Source organism: Chiloscyllium plagiosum, unplaced genomic scaffold (assembly GCF_037043375.1).
Source record: "Chiloscyllium plagiosum isolate Xiang-an unplaced genomic scaffold, Cpla_swu_hap1 HiC_scaffold_5, whole genome shotgun sequence".
NCBI classification, from domain to species: Eukaryota; Metazoa; Chordata; class Chondrichthyes; order Orectolobiformes; family Hemiscylliidae; genus Chiloscyllium; species Chiloscyllium plagiosum.
In genome coordinates this window covers 82,845,514-82,869,993 of record NW_028270143.1, presented here as the reverse complement: position 1 = coordinate 82,869,993, position 24,480 = coordinate 82,845,514, and the positions used below count along the sequence as shown (strand labels likewise).

General features: G+C 40.9%; 1 protein-coding gene across 5 annotated transcripts in view; it reads right to left on the bottom strand.

The window, feature by feature from the left end:
* Nucleotides 1-24,480, bottom strand: part of malrd1 (MAM and LDL receptor class A domain containing 1) — a 449,554-nt gene that overhangs the window by 237,023 nt on the left and 188,051 nt on the right. For all 5 annotated transcript variants that reach the window (XR_015757232.1, XR_015757233.1, XM_043690416.2 and 2 more), the window contains 2 exons: nt 13,935-14,226; nt 8,243-8,488 (listed from right to left, as the gene is read on the bottom strand). Coding sequence is in view for 3 of the 5 variants with exons in the window: in XM_043690416.2 (XP_043546351.2) it covers nt 8,243-8,488; nt 13,935-14,226 (538 nt within the window). In the remaining 2 variants the exon portion in view is untranslated. The remainder of the gene's footprint in view (nt 1-8,242; nt 8,489-13,934; nt 14,227-24,480) is intronic.

Below are 24,480 nucleotides of genomic sequence, written 5' to 3'. Positions count from 1 at the left end.
TAACCCAAGCCTATTAAGCCTCTCCCTATAGCTCAAACCCTCCAACCTTGGCAACGCCTTTGTAAACTTTGTCTGCACCCTTTCAAGTTTAACAACATCTTTCCTATTACTTGTAAAACAAAGTTAAAAATCACACAACACCAGATTATAGTCCAGCAGGTTTATTTGGAAGCACTAGCTTTCGGACTGCTGCTCCTTCATCTTGTGGTTGTGAAATGAGATCATAAGACACAGATTTTCTAGCAAAAGATTACAGTGTCATGCAACTGGAATGATCTAGAGAACAAACTTAGACAGCAATCTAGGTTTGTTCAATATATAATTTCAGCTGCATGACACTGTAATCTTCTACTAGAAATTCTGTGTCTGATGATCCCGTTTCTCATCTACCTGATGAAGGAGCAGCACTCCGAAAGCTAGTGTGCTTCCAAGTAAACCTGTTGGACTATAACCTGGTATTGTGTGATTTTTAACTTTGTCCACCCCAGTCCAACACAGGTTCCTCCATATCTTGTAAAACAAGTGTCTAAACAAGTTTGAGGAATGGAGGGTTCAAGTACACAAACAGTTAAAGATGGTTCTCACGTTCATAGTCCCTTAAAAAAATGGAACCCCAGAAGTTGGACCTATTTCTATTGGAATAGAAATAATCCTCGGATAGGCTGCACTATTCTGGTCACTATTTTATGAAAATACCAATAGAAGCCTGAAGGTTTTGTTACAATAGTATTAGAATTGTGAGATTACATCAACCATAAAGGATGAAATAGACTGGGTTTCTATTTTCTGGAAACGACAAGGCTGAAGCTTCACTTAATAAAGCTCTTTAAAGATATGAAAGGTTTTGCAAGATTAAACACAAGGAGAATACTTTTACTTCAGGGAAAGCTGGAGGCCAGAAATAGATGCCAAGAAAGTAAATAGAAAATTCAAAAGAAACTTCATTACCCAAAGTGTACTGAAACTTTACAACCTGTGATCACACATACTGGCTAAGGGGTTTGGGTGCACTTTAAGGGAAGGCAGATAATCAAAAGAGGGGAGCAAAAATTGAGGACTGTACGTGATAGATTCTGACAAGGAAAGATGAGAAGAATATTGGCCTGATTGGACGGAATGGCCTGTTTGTGGATAATTTATGTAATTCTGTGCGATGATTAAAGCAGTTCCTGTCATTTTATTCTTACTCATGTTTTGTAATTCTAGGTGTCCCCCAGTCATATATCTTCTACTTTCAGCTTATTCCATTTTACCTGAAGTTCCCCACAGCTCAGGTTGATTAAGTGCCTTCACTTCTTCCTGTCAGTTGCCTGTTTTTCTTCCAATGCTTCTCATCATTGCACCCTCCCATCTGGTTCACCCTAATATTGACATCTTCTCTTTTCTGACAGCCCTGTCTCGTCATAGATCCTGGCCAGTTATGTCCACCCATGATCTGTATTCTGGCCAAACCTCCTGCTTCATATGTATTTTGGCTTATTTCATTTCTTGTAGATCCCTTTCCCCAGGACACCTCACCACTGACTACACTTGTTTAAATCTATTCCCACCGTCCTAATTAATTAATTCTGTGAGAGCATTGGTCCCATTCTGGTTCAGAAGCAGCCAGCATCATTAGTACAGCTCTTTCACTACTAGACTGAGTGCAATTTCCTGTGAAGAGGAACCCCGCTTTCCCAGTCTGATCCTTCAGTCATTTATTAACTCTTCCAATCTGTGTCTCTATACCAATTTACATGTGGCTAAGGCAATAATCTAGAGATTGTTAACCTTAGGAAGACACACATATTTTGTAAATTAATTCATTCAGTTATATTTTACATCAGAAAAATCATCACCCAATTTACAAACTCATAAAATCTTACAAAGGCATTGCAATATTTTGGACCTGGGAATCATCAAAAATCAGTCAAACTAGATGTTACCACATAGCAAAAGGACATAAATTCATCTTGGATTTTTCTGCCATGCAGGTCCACTGTGGATCAGTAGAGATCTCAGAGTGAGCTCTCCATCTGCCCCAGTGATCTAGTCATTCAAAACGCCGGACAAAATGGGAATGGCAGAAAGTATTGTAATGTTTGGCTGCTTTTACAATGACTGGGCATTTGTTAGACAAGCTGCTTAACTGAAGCATTCTGCTGCCATGTTGTTTCAAATCAGATGTCAATAAATTTAAATTGTGAAAAATGATTGTGCTGATGGGAGCCAAAAACCCCATGTTGACCATCTCAATACTTTCACCAGCTCTAGGTTACAGTTTGCTCTCGTGCTGTGCTGTTGAGTGTTCTGTTTACTAAACAGCTAGCACAGTGATGGATTATCTTTACATTCAGCACACAAACTACTCTTGCCTCAGGGCTCAAAGCAGGTAGATGATGGTTGTACCTGTTGACTTTTTAATGCTTTAAAAATCATGCTGTTGGTAAGAAACCATTTAATTTGTATAATTTGATACTTTGCTTTGGTTAGAAGCAAGTCCGCTATATGTAGAATGCAATAACATCTTAAAGAATCTTTAAAAATAAGTTCCTCTTTGCAGAGTAAAAGGTAAAGTTGCCATAGTCCAGCCAGATCATATTGCTGGTGCAGGTTAAACCATCTCAGGTGAAGGGAGAGTATGAGAAGGTAAATACTTCATGGTAACTTTAGTCGGTTACCATGGGAATGGAATCAATGCTATTAGCACCATGCTACATTGCAACTCAGCCACCCAGCTAAACTGAGCTAACCAACCTCCATCTCTGCCTTTGCACAGAAATCATGATTCCCCTAAATACTCAGACATTATGCATTATTAGGGATCAGTAGTCTTCAAGGATCTGCTCAAACAGCTGTTGCCATACACTTGACCAGATCATGATACATGCTATATTTCATCGATGAGTGATCTCTAAGAGTTGGAGCTCTAATAGCTTCAGCAGACGCTTGACTCGGCATCTAACTAACACATTGCTTGCTGAAACAGCCAGTGATCTGTTCATTGAAACTTGCTCTTGCATCAGCATGCAGTTTTCTCACTAATACTCTAATATACCACTTGCGACCATATCAGGAGCCTATGATCTGCCTTTGGTAAAACATTTTTTTTTAATTTTAATTAACATAACCACAAAAGGATACCCCAAAGATCTGTTTTATAATGGAGTGAGAAATCAAGTTAAAGAAGATAAAGTGTTCTTATGACAGGTGTCAGGTAGTAAAAACAGTTGAGAGCCAACCTGAATACAGAAGGTTCAGAAAAGAGGTGAAGTTACAAACATGAGAAGCAAGAAGGGATTATGAGAAAAGACTGGCAGCCAACACAGAAGGAAATCTCTATGTGTTCAATAAACACACAAGTAGTAAAAGGGTGATAAAAGGAGGCAAAAAAACGGTTTTACACTTAGAGGTAAAATCATGGATGGGGTGTTAAATTAATACTATGCATTGGTCTTTACCTACAAGGCACAAGCTGCCTAGGGCATGATGAGTTTGCCCAGACCATGGTGAAAAAAGAGGAAATTCAGTCACTAGAAGTGATAAAAACTGACAAGGGGGAGGTATTACACAAGTTGTCGGTACTCGACAGTTGTAAGACACTGAGCCAAGATAAGATATACCCCAAGAATACTGAAGGAATTAAGAGTGGAAATTAGAGAGGCATTGGAACTTATCTTTCAATCTACTTTGGATTTGGGGTAGTGTCAGAGGATTAGAGAATTGCAAACATTATGCACTTGTTCAAAAATATTGTGACCATTAGCCTAGCAATTACAGAATAATGAGATTAACTTTAGCGATGGGGAATCTTCGAGAAAAACCTATTTGGATAGCATTAATAGTAAATGAAAAACATTGATTGATTCAGAAGAGGGACAGGAAATATTTAGGAATGGGAAATGATTAATGGAAGAAGGTTTGTAGTGGAGTTCCCGAGAGACCCTTGAGTTTTGATATTTTTAACTAATCGAAAACATTATGTGCAGGGGACAATTTCAAAGTTTGTGGATGAAACAAAATTTGGGAAATTAAACATTGTGAGGAAAACAGTGTGGAACTTCAAAAGAACAATGATATGGGGGCATGGGCAGATAGTTGCCTGATGAAGTTCAATGTACAGAAGTGTGAGGCACTACATTTTGATACAAGGAATATGGAGAGACATTAAAACTTACTATTTTAAAGGATGTGCAGGAGCAGGGACTCCAGAGTGTACATAAGATACGAAAGGTGGCAGAAAAGCTTTTAGTGCAGCATACATTTTTCTAGGCTTTGTTTATAGGGATATGGAATACAAAAGCAGGGAGATTATGCTAAAATTACATGAGCTAAACTTATATAAGATATGAGTTAGAACTCAGCTGGAGAATTGTGTACAGTTTTGAGCACCATATCATCGTAATAATGCTGATACATTCTTAACATGAATCATGCAGATGAGTCGAGAGTGTGGTGCTGAAAAAGCACAGCAAGTCAGACAGCATCCGAGGAGCAGGAAAATTGACGTTTCAGGCATAAGCCCTTCATCAGCAAGCAGTTAGGGTCTAGAATGCACTGCCTGGTAATGTGATGAAGGTAGGTTGAATTGAAGCATTCCAGAGGTACTTAGATGATTGTTTAAATTGAAACAGAATGCAGGTTTGTGGGAAAATAGCATATGATTAGAACCAAGTTTAAATACTCAGAGAGTTAGTGCAGACATGATGGGCTCCATAGTCTCCTGTACTTTCCATAGTTCCATATAGCCCCTGTGGAAGACTCACCTTGATATAAATTCTTTATATTGCATCTGAAGGAGCAGGTCTAGAATTCAACATGTTGCTAAATTGCTCACTGTTCATTTGGCAGAGGTTATGAGAGGCACATATTGCTGAGGCTTACTGTAGTCATCAAAATAAATAATCTATTTTGGTATCACACATGGAGAGACAAATGCCCATGCCCAAAATGGGCAGATTGGAGGCTCAGTTGGAGGCAGTCACCTCTGAATCAAAATATTCAGGGTTCAAACATCAACACTGGATTTGAGTATAAAAATCACACTCCATTACAGTACTGTTGGAGATTGTATGAGGTGTTGAATCTAAGATTCTTTCAGGTGGAAAAAAATCCAAATGGCACTATTTTGGAGAGAAACAGGAGAGCTATCCCCTGTTTCCTGAATACGTTTTACTCTTGAACCAACATCATAATTTTCTGATAATTAGCATACTGTTGGGAAATTGCTATGTATTAATTGCCTGCCATGTTAGCACATCACAGCAGGCCAGGCAGTATCAGGAGGTGGAGAAGTCGACGTTTCGGGTGTAACCCTTCTTCAAGACTGGGTGTGGGCATAGGGGGAGCCGCAGATAAAGGATTGGGTGGGGAAGGGTGGTGAAGTAGGGATAGATGAAGACGGGTAGAAGGTACGACCTGGTTGGGCAATGGAAGGAATGAATCCGGTTGGTGGCAGGGAGCAGTGGAAGGGATGGGGTGGAGCTGGGAGGGGAGTCGGGGGATGGAGAGGGAGTTTATTTGAAATTGGAGAAATCAACGTTGAGTCCTCTTGGCTGTAAGCTGCCCAGGTAGAAGATAAGGTGCTGTTCCTTCAATGTGCCATCCTTAATCTGGTCTGATTCCAGATCCACAACAAGGTGATCAACTCTTAACTGGACAATAAGTGTGGGCCGAGCCAGTGACACCCTTATCCTGTGAATGAATGAAAAGAGGTGGAGTACTGCTGCAAGTCCCAGCTCCACATTTTTCACAATTGCATCTGTTTGCTGTACTCTCTGAATACGACATGTGCTGCTTACTGCCACTAGCATTGGCACCATGCAAAAAGATCTTTCCCCAAATGTTTCTTTGACGAGGACCAGAAGACCCTAATTCAGAGCAAACTAATATGGCAGAGGTGTTAGGCTCCCTTATTTGTAAATGGCAGATAAAAATAAACCTAATGCTTGTTTCAGGCATGGACCATGGCATCTACAGGTCATTCCGTTATAATGTGCGTTTCATCAGTGAGAATTGGCTATAATGTGATTGATTGTGGACACTGGTTGGATAACGCAAACTTTCGACTGACTTCTAAAGTGTGATTTTCGATAGCAGTTTTCCTTGGTGCACTTTTCTACAGTGCGAGATTGCAGAAGAACACAACTGTTTTATAGCAGAACGACCTGTATCTATATCTGTAACTTGGGCACATAAAGCAAATAGGATAGAGGGAATGTACTGAGCATGGAATAATGATTCACTAATAGGCAGAAAAGCAGATTTGGAATAATGGGTTGTTATTGCACAGGCTGTGACTAATAAAAGCTGTAATGAGGTCGCGATGTGAATGGCCTTGTGGAACTTAAACTGAGTGTCAAATGAGTAGGTTGTTGCTGAGCTAGTGCTGCTTGATAGTATTGTTGATGACCTATTCAATCATTTTACTGATGACCTAAAGTAGACTAATAGGGCAGTAATTAGATGTATTGAATTTGTCCTATGTTATGTGTAGGACGAACCTGGGAATTTCCACATTAGTTTTGCCGCTGCCCTAGAACAGCTTGCTTTGAAGGGTGGCAAGTTATGGAGCATGTATCTTCAGTACTATTGCCAGAATGTTGTTGGGGCCCTGAACATTTGCAGTGTTTAGTGCATCCAACCATTTCTTGATATCACGTGGAGTGAATCGAATTTGCTGAAGACAGGTATTAGTGATGCTGCCGATCTCGGGAGGAGGCTGAGATGGATCTTCCACTTGGCACTTCTGGTTGATGATTAGACTGAAGTACTGGGCACTCCCCACCCCACCACACTGGTCATGGACTTTTGTGGAGCCTGCTCGGCCAGTGAGCTATTTAGTTATCCACCACCATTTATAACTAAATATGGAAAGATTGCAAAGCTAAGATATGATCTGTTGGTTACATAACTGCATGGCTCTGCCTATTGCTTGCTGTTAATGCTGTTTTGGCATGCAAACAATGCTATATTGTAGTCTCACCAGTTTTACACCTTTTGTTTAGTATTCCTGGGCTGATCCTGACATGCTCTCATTGGTGTACCGGCATTCTCCCATGGTGTGATGGTAATGGCAGAGTGGGAGATATGCCAGGTCATGGAGTTGCAGATTGTCCTTGCTCCCCTCACTGATTCCAGAATGTTGTTCAAAATTGTAGGAGTACAACGAAAAGCTTTTCCAATGTATGCTTTCTTATGGTGACATCTTAGGTACATGTACCCAGGTACAATTCTTGGATACAGCAGAGGAATAAAAGTGTTTGCTCTTATGTTCCTTTCCTGCTCTACACCAGCAGGGCAGATGACACAATCCGATATTATATGAAATAAAGTCTCCCTCCTCAAATGTTGAAGTGTAAAGGATTTGTTTAATGTCTGAAAACCACGGATGGTGCTATCAAATTTCAGTGAATATGTTGTCAGGTGACAATTGGTTTGGCCACAATGAAATCGAAATAATTTCAATTTTGGGTTTTCAGTACCAATTCATTCTGAACATGGATTTAAAAAAAAATTTGCTTGCTACTTGAGGCAATTGTCAAGAAAATATCCTTCAGTACACTGTTGATTTGCAATTCCTATTACCAGTTATCATTATGATAATGTTATGTTAATCTCTATGTGAAAAGAGATAGAGGATGTGATGGCCTAGTGGGTTTATTGCTGGACTGTTAATCCAGACACTCTGGTAATGTTCTGGGCATCTAATTTGAAATTATTATTTTTTTAAAATCTGGAAATAAAGGTCTAATGATGACCATAGATCCATTGTCGATTATTGGAAAAAATTCAACTGGTTCACTGATGTCCTTTCAGAAAAAAATCTGTCATCCTTACTTGGTCTGGCCTACATGTGACTCCAGACCAACAGCAATGTGGTTCACTCTTAACTACCTCCGGGCAATTGGGAATGGGCAACACATACTGGCCTGCCAGCAATGCCGTCATCCTGTCAATGAATATTAAAAACAGGAAACCAACATGCACTTTTATAGTTAAATCTACTATAACGTCTGCAGATGAATAATCAAAGAACTATTGTCCATATTTTGAGGAAGAACAGTTAATCATCGTCGTTTGTATGGATTATTAATATTCCACACAAATGGCTCTTCTATTATTGTGTCATCACGTCAGGCATCTGGCAAACAATTACAAAGGATTTGCCAAACCAATTCAATAATGGTACGTTCACACAATTATTTACTTCCTTTAAGTTCCATTATAGTATATTAGAATGCAACACAAATTAATAAATTACCATTCTCATTTCCTAGGCTCTGATCGTTCACCGGCCGAAGACTCTGAAATGAACCCTGCCCCAAGATCCAGTCAAAGTTATCTGCCAGGGAATTTTTCCAACCGCATTGTCCAGTCTCAAAGGTGCAGGATGTTCCACATTCTCTCTCATCTGTATTGTCACTGCAATCATTCACAAAATCACATCTCTGATCTGGTTGGTAACAATTTCCATTCTGGCACTCCAAATAACCTTGTGGACAGAGTCCTGCAAACGAGGAAAGAATTCCTGTGAATCAGTTTAAATGGCTTATGAAGGAATCACTGAAGTGTCATTTGCAGTCAATAGATATTGATCCTTATGTCTTTCAATAGTAGTTAATTCTGTTAGTACATTTATTACCACCTTAGAGTTATTTATTTCGTTTAAAACTTCTTAGATCAATATATTCTTCATTGTGATGACTTACCAAACACAGCAAATGAAACGGGATTTAACAAAGTATTATTCTAAATTACCAACTCAATGATTTAAGTTTGTTCTGAAATGTTAAAATGAATAATTTCTATTAAACAATCTTGCCTAATTTTTGATTTTACTTAATTTAAAGAGAGAGCAACTACAGGAAAAGCTGCTTGCCACTCACAAATTTGCAATATAACCAGACAGTCCTCCATAGGATCCTCCCCCACTTTACCACAACAGTGAGTATGGATGAGTTGAATATTTCATATCGGATTTCTGATACTTCACCGATGTCATTGATTTTGGTCAGCAGTATGCATTGTTAGGCAATTTGACTACAGTATAAAAAGAGCTAAACCTGGTCCAGTCCTCAGCTATTGCCAGCATATTCCAGGAGGCATTAATCTTCATTGAGCAAGTCTGGGCCCTTAATTAATTTTAACAGTTTTCAGCCTTGGGGCACAAAGGCTAATTATATCGTCTCAACAGTCACACACCAGCTGAAATCAACTAACTGAACACACATCCCATCTCAAACAACTGGAACATCCCTCATCTTTGTGTTAACACTGTCATATATGTATACACAAGTATGTTTTGTTGAAAAGAGAGCCATGTTATCAAAGGTTTTGTGTGTCGTACTCATCAGGGGAAACATAAAATTGCCAAATTCAAAAGAACACAACAACTTATATTGCAGGAGAAAAGAGTGCTCTTTAAATGGTTAGTTCTAGCGTGAGGTTTTTTAATAATAGTTCCCTTCTCCTTTCTATGTCAAAGAAGATACTTTTCCGTATTAAGTACATTTTAAAAATAAAAATACATTTAATTTAATATTCTGGAACATTTCAATATTTTGGCCTTTCAAAAGTTTATCATGTATAACAGGTAATTTAATAGTCTCATTTTCCCAACTGCCTCATTAGTAAAAGTGTACAATGCCCTAATGCATTGTAAATTAAACAAAAACATAAATATGTCTTCTATTTTCTGCACAAGTTTAAATAAATTTGTAATGGTATCTACTTTTCTAATCCCATATTTCCATTTACCAAGGAGATTATGCTGAAAACAATGATCTAAATTCAGTTATAATTTGTTAAAAAATAGATTTAGCAATTTTAGCTGCTATTGGATATTCTACTCACAACACCAGTCACAAAATTTACAAACTTAGAGATGATCAGGTTTGTGCATTTTCCATTAGCTACATGAATAAGTATCAAATTGCTTTTCAATGTGATTTTGATATCCCCACAAACCAATGCTTGAGCATTAAGTGTGATCTAGAAGCTTCTGTAAGAACGTCAATCTTTCTAATCCTTTAAAGGATGTCGTTTGTATAACAATGATTCATTCCACTTTCACTTTGATTCTGTTACCTATAGCGTGCCATTGGCATTATTAGAATATGAAACTCCTCTACTGTAATTGAAGGCATGTTAGTTGTCCTTTAATATTTACAACATTTTTTGTTGTTTTTACATTTCTTTCTAGCTGACACTACAACTGAACAAGAGAAAGCTACACATCTTACCAGAACTGCCTCCATACTATGTCCTAAAATTACCAGCTGTCTTTGGAAGATGAAAATGCTGCTGTTAAGTAGCCTATAGCATGTTTCATTCTTTGAACTGACTGCTCTTCTCAGCAGCAGACTTTTAATAGTTTATTCATGAAAGCATTTGACTTATCAGACCTGACTCATGACTTTACATGGTCATTGCCAATCTTAATCAGGCCCTTCACAAATATAGAAGACTGCATATTGTCTTTCTTTGCTGTTGCCATTTTGTTACTAATCTATGATTCAGCAGGGCTTTTACTGTTCCTGTTTATTATTTTAATCTGGGTTTATAAATCTTGTAGAACCTAAATAGTATATACATCATTCACCCTTTCCTTTGTTTTGCAAAGTATAAGACAAGACTCAACAACCTCAAGATAAACACCATTGGGCCAAATTCCCCAAAACTGTGCGTGAGAAATCGGGTCTCACTAACTTGAGTTTTTTGAAGAGGTGACAAAGAAGATCGATAAAAAAACAGATTGTTGGATGCTGTCTATATGGACTTCAGCAAGGCGAGTCAAAAATGGTTCCACGTGGTAAAAACAATGACTGCAGATGCTGGAAACCAGATTCTGGATTAGTGGTGCTGGAAGAGCACAGCGGTTCAGGCAGCATCCGAGGAGCTTCAGCAAAATCGACGTTTCGGGCAAAAGCCCTTCATCAGGAATAAAGGCAGAGAGCCTGAAGCGTGGAGAGATAAGCTAGAGGAGGGTGGGGGTGGGGAGAAAGTAGCATAGAGTACAATAGGTCAGTGGGGGAGGAGATGAAGGTGATAGGTCAGGGAGGAGAGGGTGGAGTGGATAGGTGGAAAAGGAGCTGGGCAGGTCGGACAAGTCCGGACAAGACAAGGGGACAGTGTTGAGCTGGAGGTTTGAAACTAGAATGAGGTGGGGGGAGGGGAAATGAGGAAGCTGTTGAAGTCCACATTGATGCCCTGGGGTTGAAGTGTTCCGAGGCGGAAGATGAGGCGTTCTTCCTCCATGTGTCTGGTGGTGAGGGAGCGGCGGTGGAGGAGACCCAGCACCTCCATATCCTCAGCAGAGTGGGAGGGGGAGTTGAAATGTTGGGCCACGGGGCGGTTTGGTTGATTGGTGCGGGTGTCTCGGAGATGTTCCCTAAAGCGCTCTGCTAGGAGGCGCCCAGTCTCCCTGATGTAGAGAAGACCGCAACGGGAGCAACGGATACAATAAATGATATTAGTGGATGTGCAGGTAAAATTTTGATGGATATGGAAGGCTCCTTTAGGGCCTTGGATAGAGGTGAGGGAGGAGGTCTGGGCACAGGTTTTACAGTTCCTGCGGTAGCAGGGGAAAGTGCCAGGATGGGAGGGTTGGTCATAGGGGGCGTGGACATGACCAGGTAGTCACGGAGGGAACGGTCTTTGCGGAAGGCGGAAAGGGGTGGGGAGGGAAATATATCCCTGGTGGTGGGGTCTTTTTGGAGGTGGCGGAAATGTCGGCGGGTGATTTGGTTTACGCGGACATGGTGGTCTGGTTAGCAAGTTTTAGATCACATGGAATCGAGGTGGAACTAGTCAATTAGATACAAAATTGATTGTAGGAGACAGAGGGTGGTGGTAGAGGATTGTTTTTCAGACTAGAGGCCTGTGACCAACGATGTGCTGCAAGGATCGGTGCTAAGTCCACTTTTTTGTCATTTATATAAATGATCTGGATGTGAATATAGGAAATATGGTTAGTAAATTTGTAGGTGACACCAGGATTGGTGGTATAGTGGACAGTGAAGAAGTTGCTTGAGAGTAGAATCGCAGGTAGACAGGGTGGTGAAGAAAGTGTTTGGCATACTTGCCTTCATTGGCCAATTCATTGAGTATAAGAATTGGGACATCATTATGCAGCTGTACAGGAAATTGGTAAGGCAACTTTTAGAATACTGTATTCAGTTCTGGTCTCCTTGCTATAGAGGAAAGATGTTGTTTAACTTGAAAGGGTGCAGATAAGATTTACAAGGATGTTACTGGGATTGCAGGGCTTGAGCTCTAGAGAGAGGATGAATAGGCTGGGGCTTATAGAGGTTTATAAAATCATGAGGGGCATGGATAGAGCGAATAGCCAAGGTCTTATTCCTCTGGTTCGGGAGTTCAAAACTAGACAACATAAGTTTAAGGTGAGAGGGGAAAGATTTAAAAGGGACCCAAGGGGCAATCTTTTCACACAGATGGTGGTGTATGTAGGAAATGAGCTGCCAGAGGGAGTGGTAGATGCAGGTACAGTTATAACATTTAAAAGATATTAGGACAGGTACACAAATAGGAAATGTTTAGAGGGATATGGGCCAAATACAGACAAGTGGGACTACTTTACTTTCGGAATATGGTCAGCATGGGAGGAATTGGACCGGAGGGTCCATTTCTGTATTGCATGACTCTCTGACTCTGGCAATAGGCTTGCTTTTATTCACAGTGCATGGAGTTCAAAGAATAAATTGGTAAAATATGCTTTACCTTTCTCAAAACCATCCTCTTTCTTCCTGATTACCCTGAATTTTCTATAGCCCAAATGTAAACTCCTTAATGATGAATTCTAACACATTCACCACAATGCTGTCAAGCAAATAGCCGATAGTTTCCTGTTTTCTGCCTGCTTCCCTTCTTGAACAGTGAAATTATATTTGTGATTTTCACTTCTGTTGTACTTTTTAAGAATCTAGCTGTCAGCAGATGACGTGGTGTGATCCGAAAGCATTAGGAAAGGGAAAGTAAAAGTATGTGTTCATCTCCCTACTTCACTGATCTCCCACACTATCAAACTCCCCAAGCATGCCACTCTATTCTGGCTGTGCTCTGCAAACCCTGTTGCTTGTGATTTAGATAAGTCGGTTCTGTTCTGCTTTTGTACAAGTCTGAGTTAGCTATTTAACTAACTACATTTTCATTCAGAGAAGGGAACCTGTCATCCTTATCTGGTTTGGCCTACCTATGACTCCAGAATCACAATAATGTGACTGATTCTTAATTGTCCTCTGAAATTACCCAGCAGGCAATAATTTCAGTGGCAATTAGGGGAGGGCAATAAATGCTGTTCCAGCCAGCACCACCCACATCCCATAGATGAATAAACTACAACCTCTCTCAAACAGTAGAATCAGCATAGAATCCCTACAGTGTGGAAGCAGGCCTATCGGTGTGAAGAGCATCCCACCCGAACCCACCCCACTACCCTATCCCTATAACCTTGGATTTCCTATGGCTAACCCATCTAGACTGCACATTTTTGGACACTCCACCTAACCTGCACAGCTTTAGACTGTGAGAGGAAACCAGAGCACCCAGAGGAAACCCACACAGACATGGGGAGAATGTGCAAACTCCACACAGACAGTCACCTGAGGGTAGAAATGAACCCAGGTCCATGGCACTGTGAGGCAGCCGTGCTAGCCGCTGAGCCACCGTGCCACTCTCAATCAAGAACTTTCTTGTCTAAGCCAAAAAGAAACATTAACTGTTACATATAAGAGTTAAAGAGAAAATGTTACTTAAATATCAAGAACATTAACACTCATATCTAATGAGAAATTTAAAAATTACAATTACTCCTTAAAGCTTGTAAAATTACCAAAAGCCCTTTAACTCTGGCAGCTACATTCAAAGTTTTAATGGCTTGCGTTAAATAATGTGGAAATCTGGTTACACAGTTTAATTAATTGGCTGTTACATACCTGATGGAGGAAGCAGAGTTGGTTCGGGATGAAATGCAAAGGGAGAACTGATGCACTCCTTTGTAAAAGTGATGTCATCGAGTGCTATGACTCCTTTTGACCCCTTTCCGACCCATCCTTCTAACATGATCTCAAAGTCCTCGTCAGCACTAAGGTTGATTTCAGCTCGCTGCCAGTAATGGCCTTGGTCCCCAGTCAAATTAAAAAGTAATGTTTGATAATGGGAGAGAGTTATTTGGTAAACTGTTAACGATCCAAAAATATCTCCCCCCATGTAGTAATAGAAGATAATCTGAAAGAGAAATCAATGGCATCGTCAACCCAAGATGGTTTGTACACAATGAGTTTGAGATTTTAAATAATGACTAATACTCTACAACTTTAAGCTGGGACAGACAGTAAGGATTTGATACAAAAATGGAAAGCGTGAGAGAGCCTCAGCAGTTCTGGCAGAATCTGTGGAGTGAAAACCGGCTTTAATGTTTTGACTCTTCATTGGAACTCATCCTTTAAATATTGAATAATTTGCGCATAGTTCTACAAAAGTATGTTTAACAACCAGACAAATTCCATTCTGCAATCCTTGTCCAAAAATGTCAAACCAGCTATATAGTCTATGCCTGGAACCATGATAGGGAAGGTGGAGGGTAGGTTTAAAAATTAGGGACAATATGCATAAATTTCCCTGTGAACTTCTGAAGGCCTGTGAAAAAAGAAATCTGCATTATATGAGAAATAGCCACTCCTTGTGATTTTACTTGGAAGGCTAGCAAAGCCTAAAGGGTGGGCCTCCTGTCTGAGTAAAGGTGGCAAACAGGGCTCTCGAAACTGAATCAAAGGTTTTCTAGCTTGAAAAGAGCTGAAGACTGTGGTGGGGGACAAGTGAGGGGCTGGGTATATCAAGATTGATGCGCCTCTCCCTTTGACATTTTATAGTGTAAATTTAAAAATACCTTTTCAGACAAGAGAAAAATTCTGGGTAGTCCAAGGTGGAGGCGGGGAAAGAATTGTGGCTGTAACAGCTGCTCCTTTCTTGAGGTAATTTAGGTATTGGGGCTGATTTCCACGAATTCCAGGAGCAGTAATTACTGTTTTAAAAGCCATTGCATTGTTTTGGATCTTTTCGGGGAAAAAAAATTCAAAACAATGGCACTTTTAAAAGGAGGAAGAGAAAGAAAAGTAGAGATGACATGGTCAGTGAGAGAGAGAGAGACAGTGACACAGCAGTGAATCTGTGCAGCTTCTGCCTTTGCTGTTTGAGTTCAAGTATTTCTGGACATCAGAGTGCGTTTAACAAAAACTACCAAACAGCAAAATTCACAGCTAATCTTAGAGGAATCTGTGTGGGAGAGCTCACAGCACAGGAGCAGATAAGTGCATAGTTTTTAAGTGTAATCTTGTTATTTTTTTTAATAATGAAGAGAGTGGGTTCTTTTTGGTTATGTTTTTTATTGAGATTCATTTCTTGATTAAAATTTAAAATATAAAACATAGGTACTCAGTCAGCTTGGATCAGTGTTTTTAGGACCATGTGACTGTGCTATTTTCTGGGTCTCTAGATTGTTAAAGTGCAAAGATGGCCTTTAGTAGAGTGATGTGCTCTTCCAGTCGGATATGGGAGATTAGGGAGAGTTTCCATGTTACTGATGATTATGTCTACAGTGAGAGTGTAAAAGAGGGAGGCAGGTAGTGCAGGAGTCTCCTGTGGTTATCCCCAGCTCAAACAAGAATGCTGATTTGGAAAATGTAAGGACTGATGGACTTCCAGGGGAATATAGTACGAACAGCCAGGTTTCTAGTACCGAGACTGGCTCTAATGAAATGAGAGGTAGGTCAGGTTCCAAGCGATCGATTGTGATAGGGGACTCTCTAGTCTGAGGCACTGACAGACGTTTCTATGGCCAATAGCGAGAAATCAGAATAGTGTGTTGCTTCCCAGGTGACAGGATCAAAGATTTCTCAGAGAGCGTGCAGAATATTCTCAAAGGGGAGTGGGACCTGCAGGAGGTGGTTGTACACAAAGGAAGTAATGATATAGGATGATAAAAGGATATGATTTTGATGGGAGAATATAGGAAGTTAGGCATGAATTTTAAAAGAAGGTCCTCGAGGATAGTAATATCTGGATTACTCCCGGTGCTAGGAGCTAGTGAGGGTAGGAAAATGAAGATAGAGCGGATTAATATGTGGCTGAGGAGCTGGTGCAGGGGAGAAGAGTTCACATTTTTGGATCATTGGAATCTCTTCAGAGGTAGAAGTGGTCTGGTAAAAAGGATGGATTGCACTTGAATTGGAAGGAGACAAATATACTGGCAAGAAGATTTGCAAGAGCTACTTGGAGAATTTAAACCAGTCAGGTGGGGGTGAGGGGGATGGGGGTTGAGGGGTGAACCCAGTGAAATAATGAGGAAAGAGATCACTCTGAGACAGGTACAATTGGGAAAAAGAACAGGTCAAACAGTCAGGGCAGTCAGGAACAAAGCAGAGAATGAGGTAGGACTGCATTTATTTCAAGGCAAGAGGCCTAACAGGGAAGGCAGGTGAATTCAGGGCATGGTTGAGATATCCATAGCAATTACAGAAACGTGGCTCAGGGATGGACAGGACTGGCAGCTTAATGTTCCAGGATACAACTGCTATACGAAGGACAGAAAGCGGGGGGAAGAGAGGAGGGGGAGTGGCGTTTTTCATAAGGGATAACATTATGGCTGTCCTCAGGGAGGATGTTCCTGAGAATACATCCAGGGAAGTTATTTGAGTGGAGCTGAGAAATAAGAAAAGGAAGATTACCTTATTGGGATTTTACCATAGTTCCCCCCAGTAGTCAATGGGAAAGTGAGAAACAAATTTGTAAGGGGATCTCAGTTATCTGTAAGAATAATAGGGTGATAATGGTAGGGGATTTTAACTTTCCAAACATAGATTGGGATTGCCATAGTGTTAAAGATTTAGATGGAGACAAATTTGTGTACAAGAAAACTTTTTTCTTCATTATATGAATATACGTATGAGAAAATAAGTCAGGGCAAGTGGCAGTGGAGGAGCACTTTGGGGACAGAGACCATAATTCTATTATTTTTTAAATAGTGATGGGAAAGGATAGGCACCGTCTAACAGTTGAAGTTCTAAATTGGAGGAAGGCCAATTTTAACAGTATGAGGCAAGAACTTTCAAAAGCTGATTGGGCGCTGACTTTCACAGGTAAAGGGACGGCTGGAAAATGGGAAGCCCTCAGAAATGAGATAACGAAAATCCAAAGATAGTATGCTCATGTTAGGGTGAAAGGAAAGGCTGGTATGTGTACAGAATACTGGACAACTAAAGAAACTGTAGTTTTGGTAAAGAAAAAGAAGGAAGCATATGTCAGATATAGACAGCAAAGATCGAGTGAATCCTTAGAGTCTAAAGGCAGTAGGAGTATACTAAAGAAGGAAATCAGGAGGGCAGAAAGGGCTCATGAGATAGCCTTGGCAAATAGGGTTAAGGAGAATCAAAAGAGAATTTATAAATACATTAAGGACAAAAGGATAACGAGAGAGAGATTCGGACACTTCAAAGATCAGCAAGGCAGCCTATGTGTGGAACTGCAGGAGATGGGGGAATTACTAAACAAGTATTTGGCGTCAGTGTTTACAGTGGAGAAGGACATGGAAGATACAGAATGTGGGGAAATAGATGGTGACATCTTGAAAAATGTCCATATTACAGAGGAGGAAGTGCTAGATGTCTTGAAACGCAAAAAGGTGGATAAAGCTACAGGATCCAATCAGGTGTACCCTATAACTCTGTGGAAAGCTAGGGAAGTGTTTGCTGGTCCCCTTGCTGAGATATTTGGATCATTGATAGTCACAGGTGAGGTGTCGGAAGACTGGAAGTTGGCTAATGTGTTGCAACAATTTAAGAAAGGTGGTAAGGAAAAGTTAGGGAACTATAGACCGGTGAGTCTGTGGTAGTGGTGAGCAAATTGTTGGAGGAATTCCTAAGGGACAGAATGTACATAGATTTGGAAAGGCTGATTAGGGATATTTAACATGGCTTTGTGCACTAACTTGTCGCACTAACTTGATTGAGCTTTTTGAAGAAATAATGAAGAGGATTGATGAGGGCAGAGTGGTGGACGTTATCTATATGGACTTCAGTAAGGTTCTCATTCGACAAGGTTCTCATGGTAGACTGGTTAGTAAGGTTAGATCTCATGGAACACTGGGAAAACTAGCCATTTGAATATAGAACTGGTTCAAAGGTAGAAGATAGAGGGTGGTGGTGGAGGGTTGCTTTTCAGACTGCAGGTCTGTGACCAGTGGAGTGCCAAAAGAAACACTACTGTGTCCACTGCTTTCTATCTTTTATATAAATGATTTGGATATGAACATAGGAGGTATAATTAGTGAGTCTGTTGATGAACCCAATATTGAAAGTGTAGTGGACAACAAAGAAGGTTACCTCAGAATACAGTGGGATCTTGATCAATGGGCTGAGAAGTGGCAGATGGAGTTTAATTTAGTTAAATGCGATGTGTTGCATTTTGCAAATGCAAATCACAGCAGGACATTTACACTTAATGGTAAAATCCTGGGGTGTATTGCAGAACAAAAAGACCTTGGAGTGTAGGTTCATAGTTTCTTGAAAGTGTAGTCGCAGGTAGATAGGATAGTGGAGAAGGCGTTTGACATGCTTTCCTTTATTGGACAGAACATTGAGTATCAGAGGTGGGAGGTCATGTTGCAGCTATACGGGACATTGGTGAGAACACTTTTGGAATATTGTGTGCAATTCTGGTCTCCTTTCTATTGGAAGGATGCTGTGAAACTTGAAAGGGTTCAGAAAAGACTCAGAAGGATGTTGCCAGAGTTTGAGGATTTTAACTATGGGGAGAGGCTGGATAGACTGGGGCTGTGTTCCCTGGAGCTTTGGAGGCTGAGGGGTGACCTTATAGAGGTTTATAAAATAATGAGGGGCATGGATAGAATAAAGAGACAAGGTCTTTTCCCTGTGGTGGAGGAGGGGGGAAGGGGGTTCAGAACTAGAGGGCATACGTTTATTAGATTAGATTAGATTACTTACAGTGTGGAAACAGGCCCTTCGGCCCAACAAGTCCACACCGCCCCGCCGAAGCGCAACCCACCCATACCCCTACATTTACCCCTTACGTAACACTACGGGCAATTTAGCATGGCCAATTCACCTGACCTGCACATCTTTGGACTGTGGGAGGAAACCGGAGCACCCGGAGGAAACCCACGCAGACACGGGGAGAACGTGCAAACTCCACACAGTCAGTCGCCTGAGGCGGGAATTGAACCCGGGTCTCTGGCGCTGCGAGGCAGCAGTGCTAACCACTGTGCCACCGTGCCGCCCACTTTATGATGAGAGGGAAATGATTTAAGAGGGTCCTGAGGGCAACTTTTTCACATAAACGGGGGTGCATGTATGGAATGAGCTGCCAGAGGAACTGGTGGAGGCTGGTACAATTGCAACATTTAAAAGGCATCTGGATGGTTATATGAATGGGAAGTGTTTAGTAGGATATGGGCCAGGTGCAGGCAAATGGGACTCAGTTAAGTTTGGATATCTGTTCAGCGTGGATGAGTTGGACCGAAGAGTCTTTTTCCGTGCTGTATCTCCCTATGACTATATAACAGTTTGACAGATGAAACTGGGGTGACTTCTTTACAGAATGGTTTGCAGCTGCTGTACATTCCAGGAAGATGAGGAAGGCCTTTAGGCCTGCCTGAAGCACTGACAGCTATTCTCATCGCAACTGTCCCCAACTTCCAAACACTCTCCACCTGCACAGCCACCTCACTCAGCCTGCCACAATCCATCATTTAAAACAAATCTCTGTCATATGGAAACTTGGAGGCTGGCTGAAAGATTCTGATTCTGGCCCAGGTGGAGGGAAAATACAAGTCCACTATTTCAGTGAGTCAGTTGTCAGTCTGTGGAACACATTCCCTTGGGAGAATGCAGAAACAGCTTGTCTTAATTCAGTAAAATGTAGATTAGATTGATTTATTTCAGAAGATAATGCTTTGGAATATAATGAGTAAATTGAGACATAACATGCAGTAAACATTGGAAGGACCTGTTTACATTTGACCTAATGGTTTAAATTCTGCTGTACACCATAGTCTTGCAAACCCAGTCTGACAGGGTTACCAACTCTCATTGATGTTATCAATTTTTTTCCACACTCTCACAAATTTCTTTACTAATATACGTACCTTTATATGATAATCCAGTTTTCTTATTTAATTTTTGGAAAGATAATCATTATAACAATTAATACTAATGACATTCATAGAATGCTCTTACAAAAAGGGAACCACCACCACACCGCCCCTCCCACCCCCGCCCTGCTATATTTCCCATGACCCTTTATTCTTCCAGTTTTCATTGACTTCCTTTTTGTAAGTTACTAACTTCTGTAGCAGTGAAATCCAGATCACAACAATTCACTGTTTATTGTTTTCACCATATTACCTCTGGCTCTTGAGCTGCCACTTTTGATGATTTGTGTAGGTACAACTGCAGTGTGCCTTCATAATGATACCATTTATTTTGTACCATCTCTCTTCATTGTTCCCACCAAAATGTGTAAACCACATAATTCTCTATGTTGAATTAAATCTGCCAGGTTTCAGTGTATAACACCAGTCTGGCTATGCCCTCCTGAAGTCAACTATCATCCTACTCATTGTTTAACACCTTTCCAATTTTCTTGTAATCTGCAAATTTTGAAATTACACCCAAAATCTAACCAAGGCCCTATGCAATTGAAACAAGATTACACTGGCACTGCACTCAAATCCCCTTGCGATAAATGCTAACTTTCCAGTAGTCTTCTTAATAGCTTGCTGCGCCTGCATGCTTGCCTTCACCGATCGATAAGGATACCCAAGTCCCTGTGCACATCTAGGAAATATTCTGCACATCTGCACTCACATTTTCCACATTATATTCTAGCTGCTGTGTTCTTACCCAATCACAAATCCTGTCCAAATCCTTCTGAAAATGTTTATATCTTCCTCACAGCATGTATTCTTGCTTGTTTAGCATTATCTGCAACTTTGGAAATATAGCATTTGGCCTGACCTCCCAATCGTTGACATATATTGTGAACAGATGGGGCCAAGCTACTGATCCTTGAGGTACTCCAATAGTTGTTATGGAGCAGACCAGACCCCCTCAAAACATTTTTAAAAGGTAGCCTAGACCCTAATGTTTTCTTATTTTAAAATACCATGTTCCAGATACAATATGACTGGTCAAGCTACTCGATGTTAGGCAAAACACAATTTATTGAAACACTAGAGTTAAAATACAACCACAGAAAGAGGAATTTTGAATAACTTAACTGTATTAGAAAACTTAACAGAATAATAGTTGCAATAACTATTACTAATTAACTGTTCCAATATAGTAACATCCCATAAGCATATCCCTTGGCAAAAAGGAAAACTCAGAAAAATAGATTTATCTTACAGGTCACCCAGCATCAGACAGAAACCTCAGTTCTAGCTGTAAAAAAAAATTCTACTTCTTCAAGTCCACACAGCAATTACTTAAAGCTAAACCTAAAAGCTAAAAATAAAACCAGAAAGCCTTGGCTATGAGAGCTGGCCACGCCCAGCCAGGCTGCTTCCATTGTTTCAACTTATAAAAAACCCAAGGCCTCACAAGCTGTTGACTTTCTCACAGACAGCATCATCCCCTCTTATTCAATCTCCCTTTAAAAAAAAGACAAAATAACCTCTTATAACCACAGCATAATCACATATTCACAATCTGCCAATGTGAAAATGACCAATTTATTCCTGCTCTCAGTTTTCTGACTGTTAGGCGATCATTAATTCGTACCGGGAGATTATCTCCCATCCCATTAATTTAATATTTCAAACCAACTTCTTGTTGGAAACTAATCAAAAGCCTCCTAAAAATTCAATGATACTATGTCCTTCAATACCCTTTATTAATTTTGTTCGTAACATCCTCAAATACTCAAGCATGTTGGGTACTGCTGAGGGGAATATGCTCTCAAGAAAGTAGCAACAGCTGAATGTGTTGTACTGTGGTTGGCTGTGCTGCACAGGGAAGGAGTAAAAAGTGCGGGGATGCAATGGTTATTGAGGATTCAACTGTAGGGGCAATAGACAAGCATTTCTATGGCCACAAAGGAGACTCTAGGATGTGGGTTCCCTGGTGCTAATGTTAAGGATGTCTCAGAGTGGCTACAGGATATTCTGAAAGTGGAGGGCAAACAGCCAGTGGTGGCGGTATGCATTCATACAAGAAGCACAGTTGAAAACAGGAAAGCCTGGAATTATAGTCTAGTCAACTTGGCATCAATAGTGGGGGAAAATGCTAAGATTTAATAGGGGATCATTTAGAAACCTGTGGTAGGATTGGACAGACAGAGCATGGATTTATGGAAAGGAAATCATACTTGACAAATCTACTGGAATTCTTTTAAGATGTGACTAGTAGAGTTGATGAGGGGAGCAAGTGATTTATTTGAATTTTCAGAAGGTTTTTGACAATGTTCCAGATTGGAGGTTAGCATGTAAAAGTAAAGTGCATGGGTTTGGGGTCAGTGTATTATGACTGATAGAAAACTGGTTGACAGACAGGAAACAAAGAGCAGGTAAAAACAGGTATTTTTCCAAATTGCAGGCAGTGATGAATACAATGCCACTGGGATCAGTGCTAGGACAAACCTCCTGTGTGGAACTTATCAAAAGCCTACTGAAAATCCAACTACATTACGCTGATCGAAGCCCTTTATTAGTTTTATCAGAAACATTCTCAAAATCTCAAACAAATTAGAATCATATAATCCTACAGTGTTGAAACAGGCCATTTGGCCCATTGAGTCCACACTGACCCTCCGAAGAGCATCCAACTCTGACCCACTCACCTACTCTACCCCTGTAACCCTGTATTACCCTGCACATTCCTGTAGATGCAATACCTGCCCATACATCACCTCCCTCACCTCCATCCATGGCCCCAAACAGTCCTTCCAGATGAGACAGAGGTTCCCCTGCATCTCCTCCAACCAAGCCTACTCCACCTGGTGCTTCCAATGTGGTTTTCTCTACATCATTAACATCCAGTTTAGACTAGGTGTCCGTTTCGATGAGCATCGTTGCCGGGCCCAAATTGGCCAGCCTGACCTCCCAGTCACTGCCTATTTCAATTCTCCTTCCTATTCCTACTACAACATGTCCATCCTCAGCCTCCTCCGCAGTGAATTAGACCGCAAATTGGAGGAACAATACCTCATCTTCCACCTAGACAACCTACAGTCCGGAGAACTTAACACTGAGTTCTCCAATTTCAAATAACCTTCCTACTCATCCCCCAGCTCCCTTTCCAGCTCCTCCTCCTCCCTTCCACTCTATCTACCAATCCTTCCTTCCAGCCACCAACTGGATTCATCCCTCCCATTGACCAACCAGGTTATACCCATTACCTGTGTTCACCCATCACTACCTCACCATTCTGCTACTCTCCCTAAGCACCCCTCCCCTTTATCTGTAGTTCCCCCTATCCCCACATCTAGTCCAAAAGAATGGTTATAGCTGAAACACTGACTTCTCCATGTCCTGATGCTGCCTAGCTTGCTGTGTTCTTCCAGCCCACAGCTGTCTACATTTGATTCCAGCATCTGCAGTTTCTTCTGTCACTGCCTCACATGCCAGGGTTTGATTGCACCCTCAGGCGACTGTCTGTGTGCACATTCTTCCTTTGACTGCATGGGTTTCCTTCGGGTGCTCCAATTTCCTCCTGCAGTCTGAAGATTTGCAGGTTAGGTGGACTAGCCAGGGGAAATGCAGGGTTACAGGGATAGAGAAGAGGGTGTCAGTCTGGGTAGGATGTTCTTCGGAGGGTCAGTGTGGATTCGATGAGCTGAATGCTCTGCTTCCACACTGAAGGGGTTCTGTGATTCTAACAGCAGCTTCTCACCATGGGAGATTTCACTCATGGTCCATCAAGTTGCCTGAAGTAGAGATGTCTTCTGCAGGCCCAGTTCTCTCTACTCCCTGACAGTTGAAGAGAAATGGGCCCTGATTAGTCCTGCACCTCTGAAGAAGCTAATTTTGTGATCATTTGTTTCACCACATTAAGGCTCTTTCGCAGCCCATCTCCAGTAAACTTTTGGATTTTGTGTAAGGTGGCCACAGCTCAATAGCAATCAGGTTTCATACCAGGTACATGGAGTTGGAAGAATTTTAAAAGCTGAGTAACTATACATTTGAGATATCTGCAGAGATTTTAAGGCATCAGGTGGAATGAACATATATGGAATGAAACTGCCACAGGAAGCAGTAGAGATACATTTATAAGGTTTGGATGGGTACATGAATAGGAAAAGTTTAGAGGGATATGGGCTAAATGCAGGCAAATAGGACTAGTTCAGTTTTCAAAACCTAGCCAACATGGATGAATTGGGCCAAAAAACTTATTTCTGTGATGTATAACTCTCTGACTCTGTGACTCTTTTAAGTTTCAGCACAGATTTATTTTTATTATTTAGTTGAAA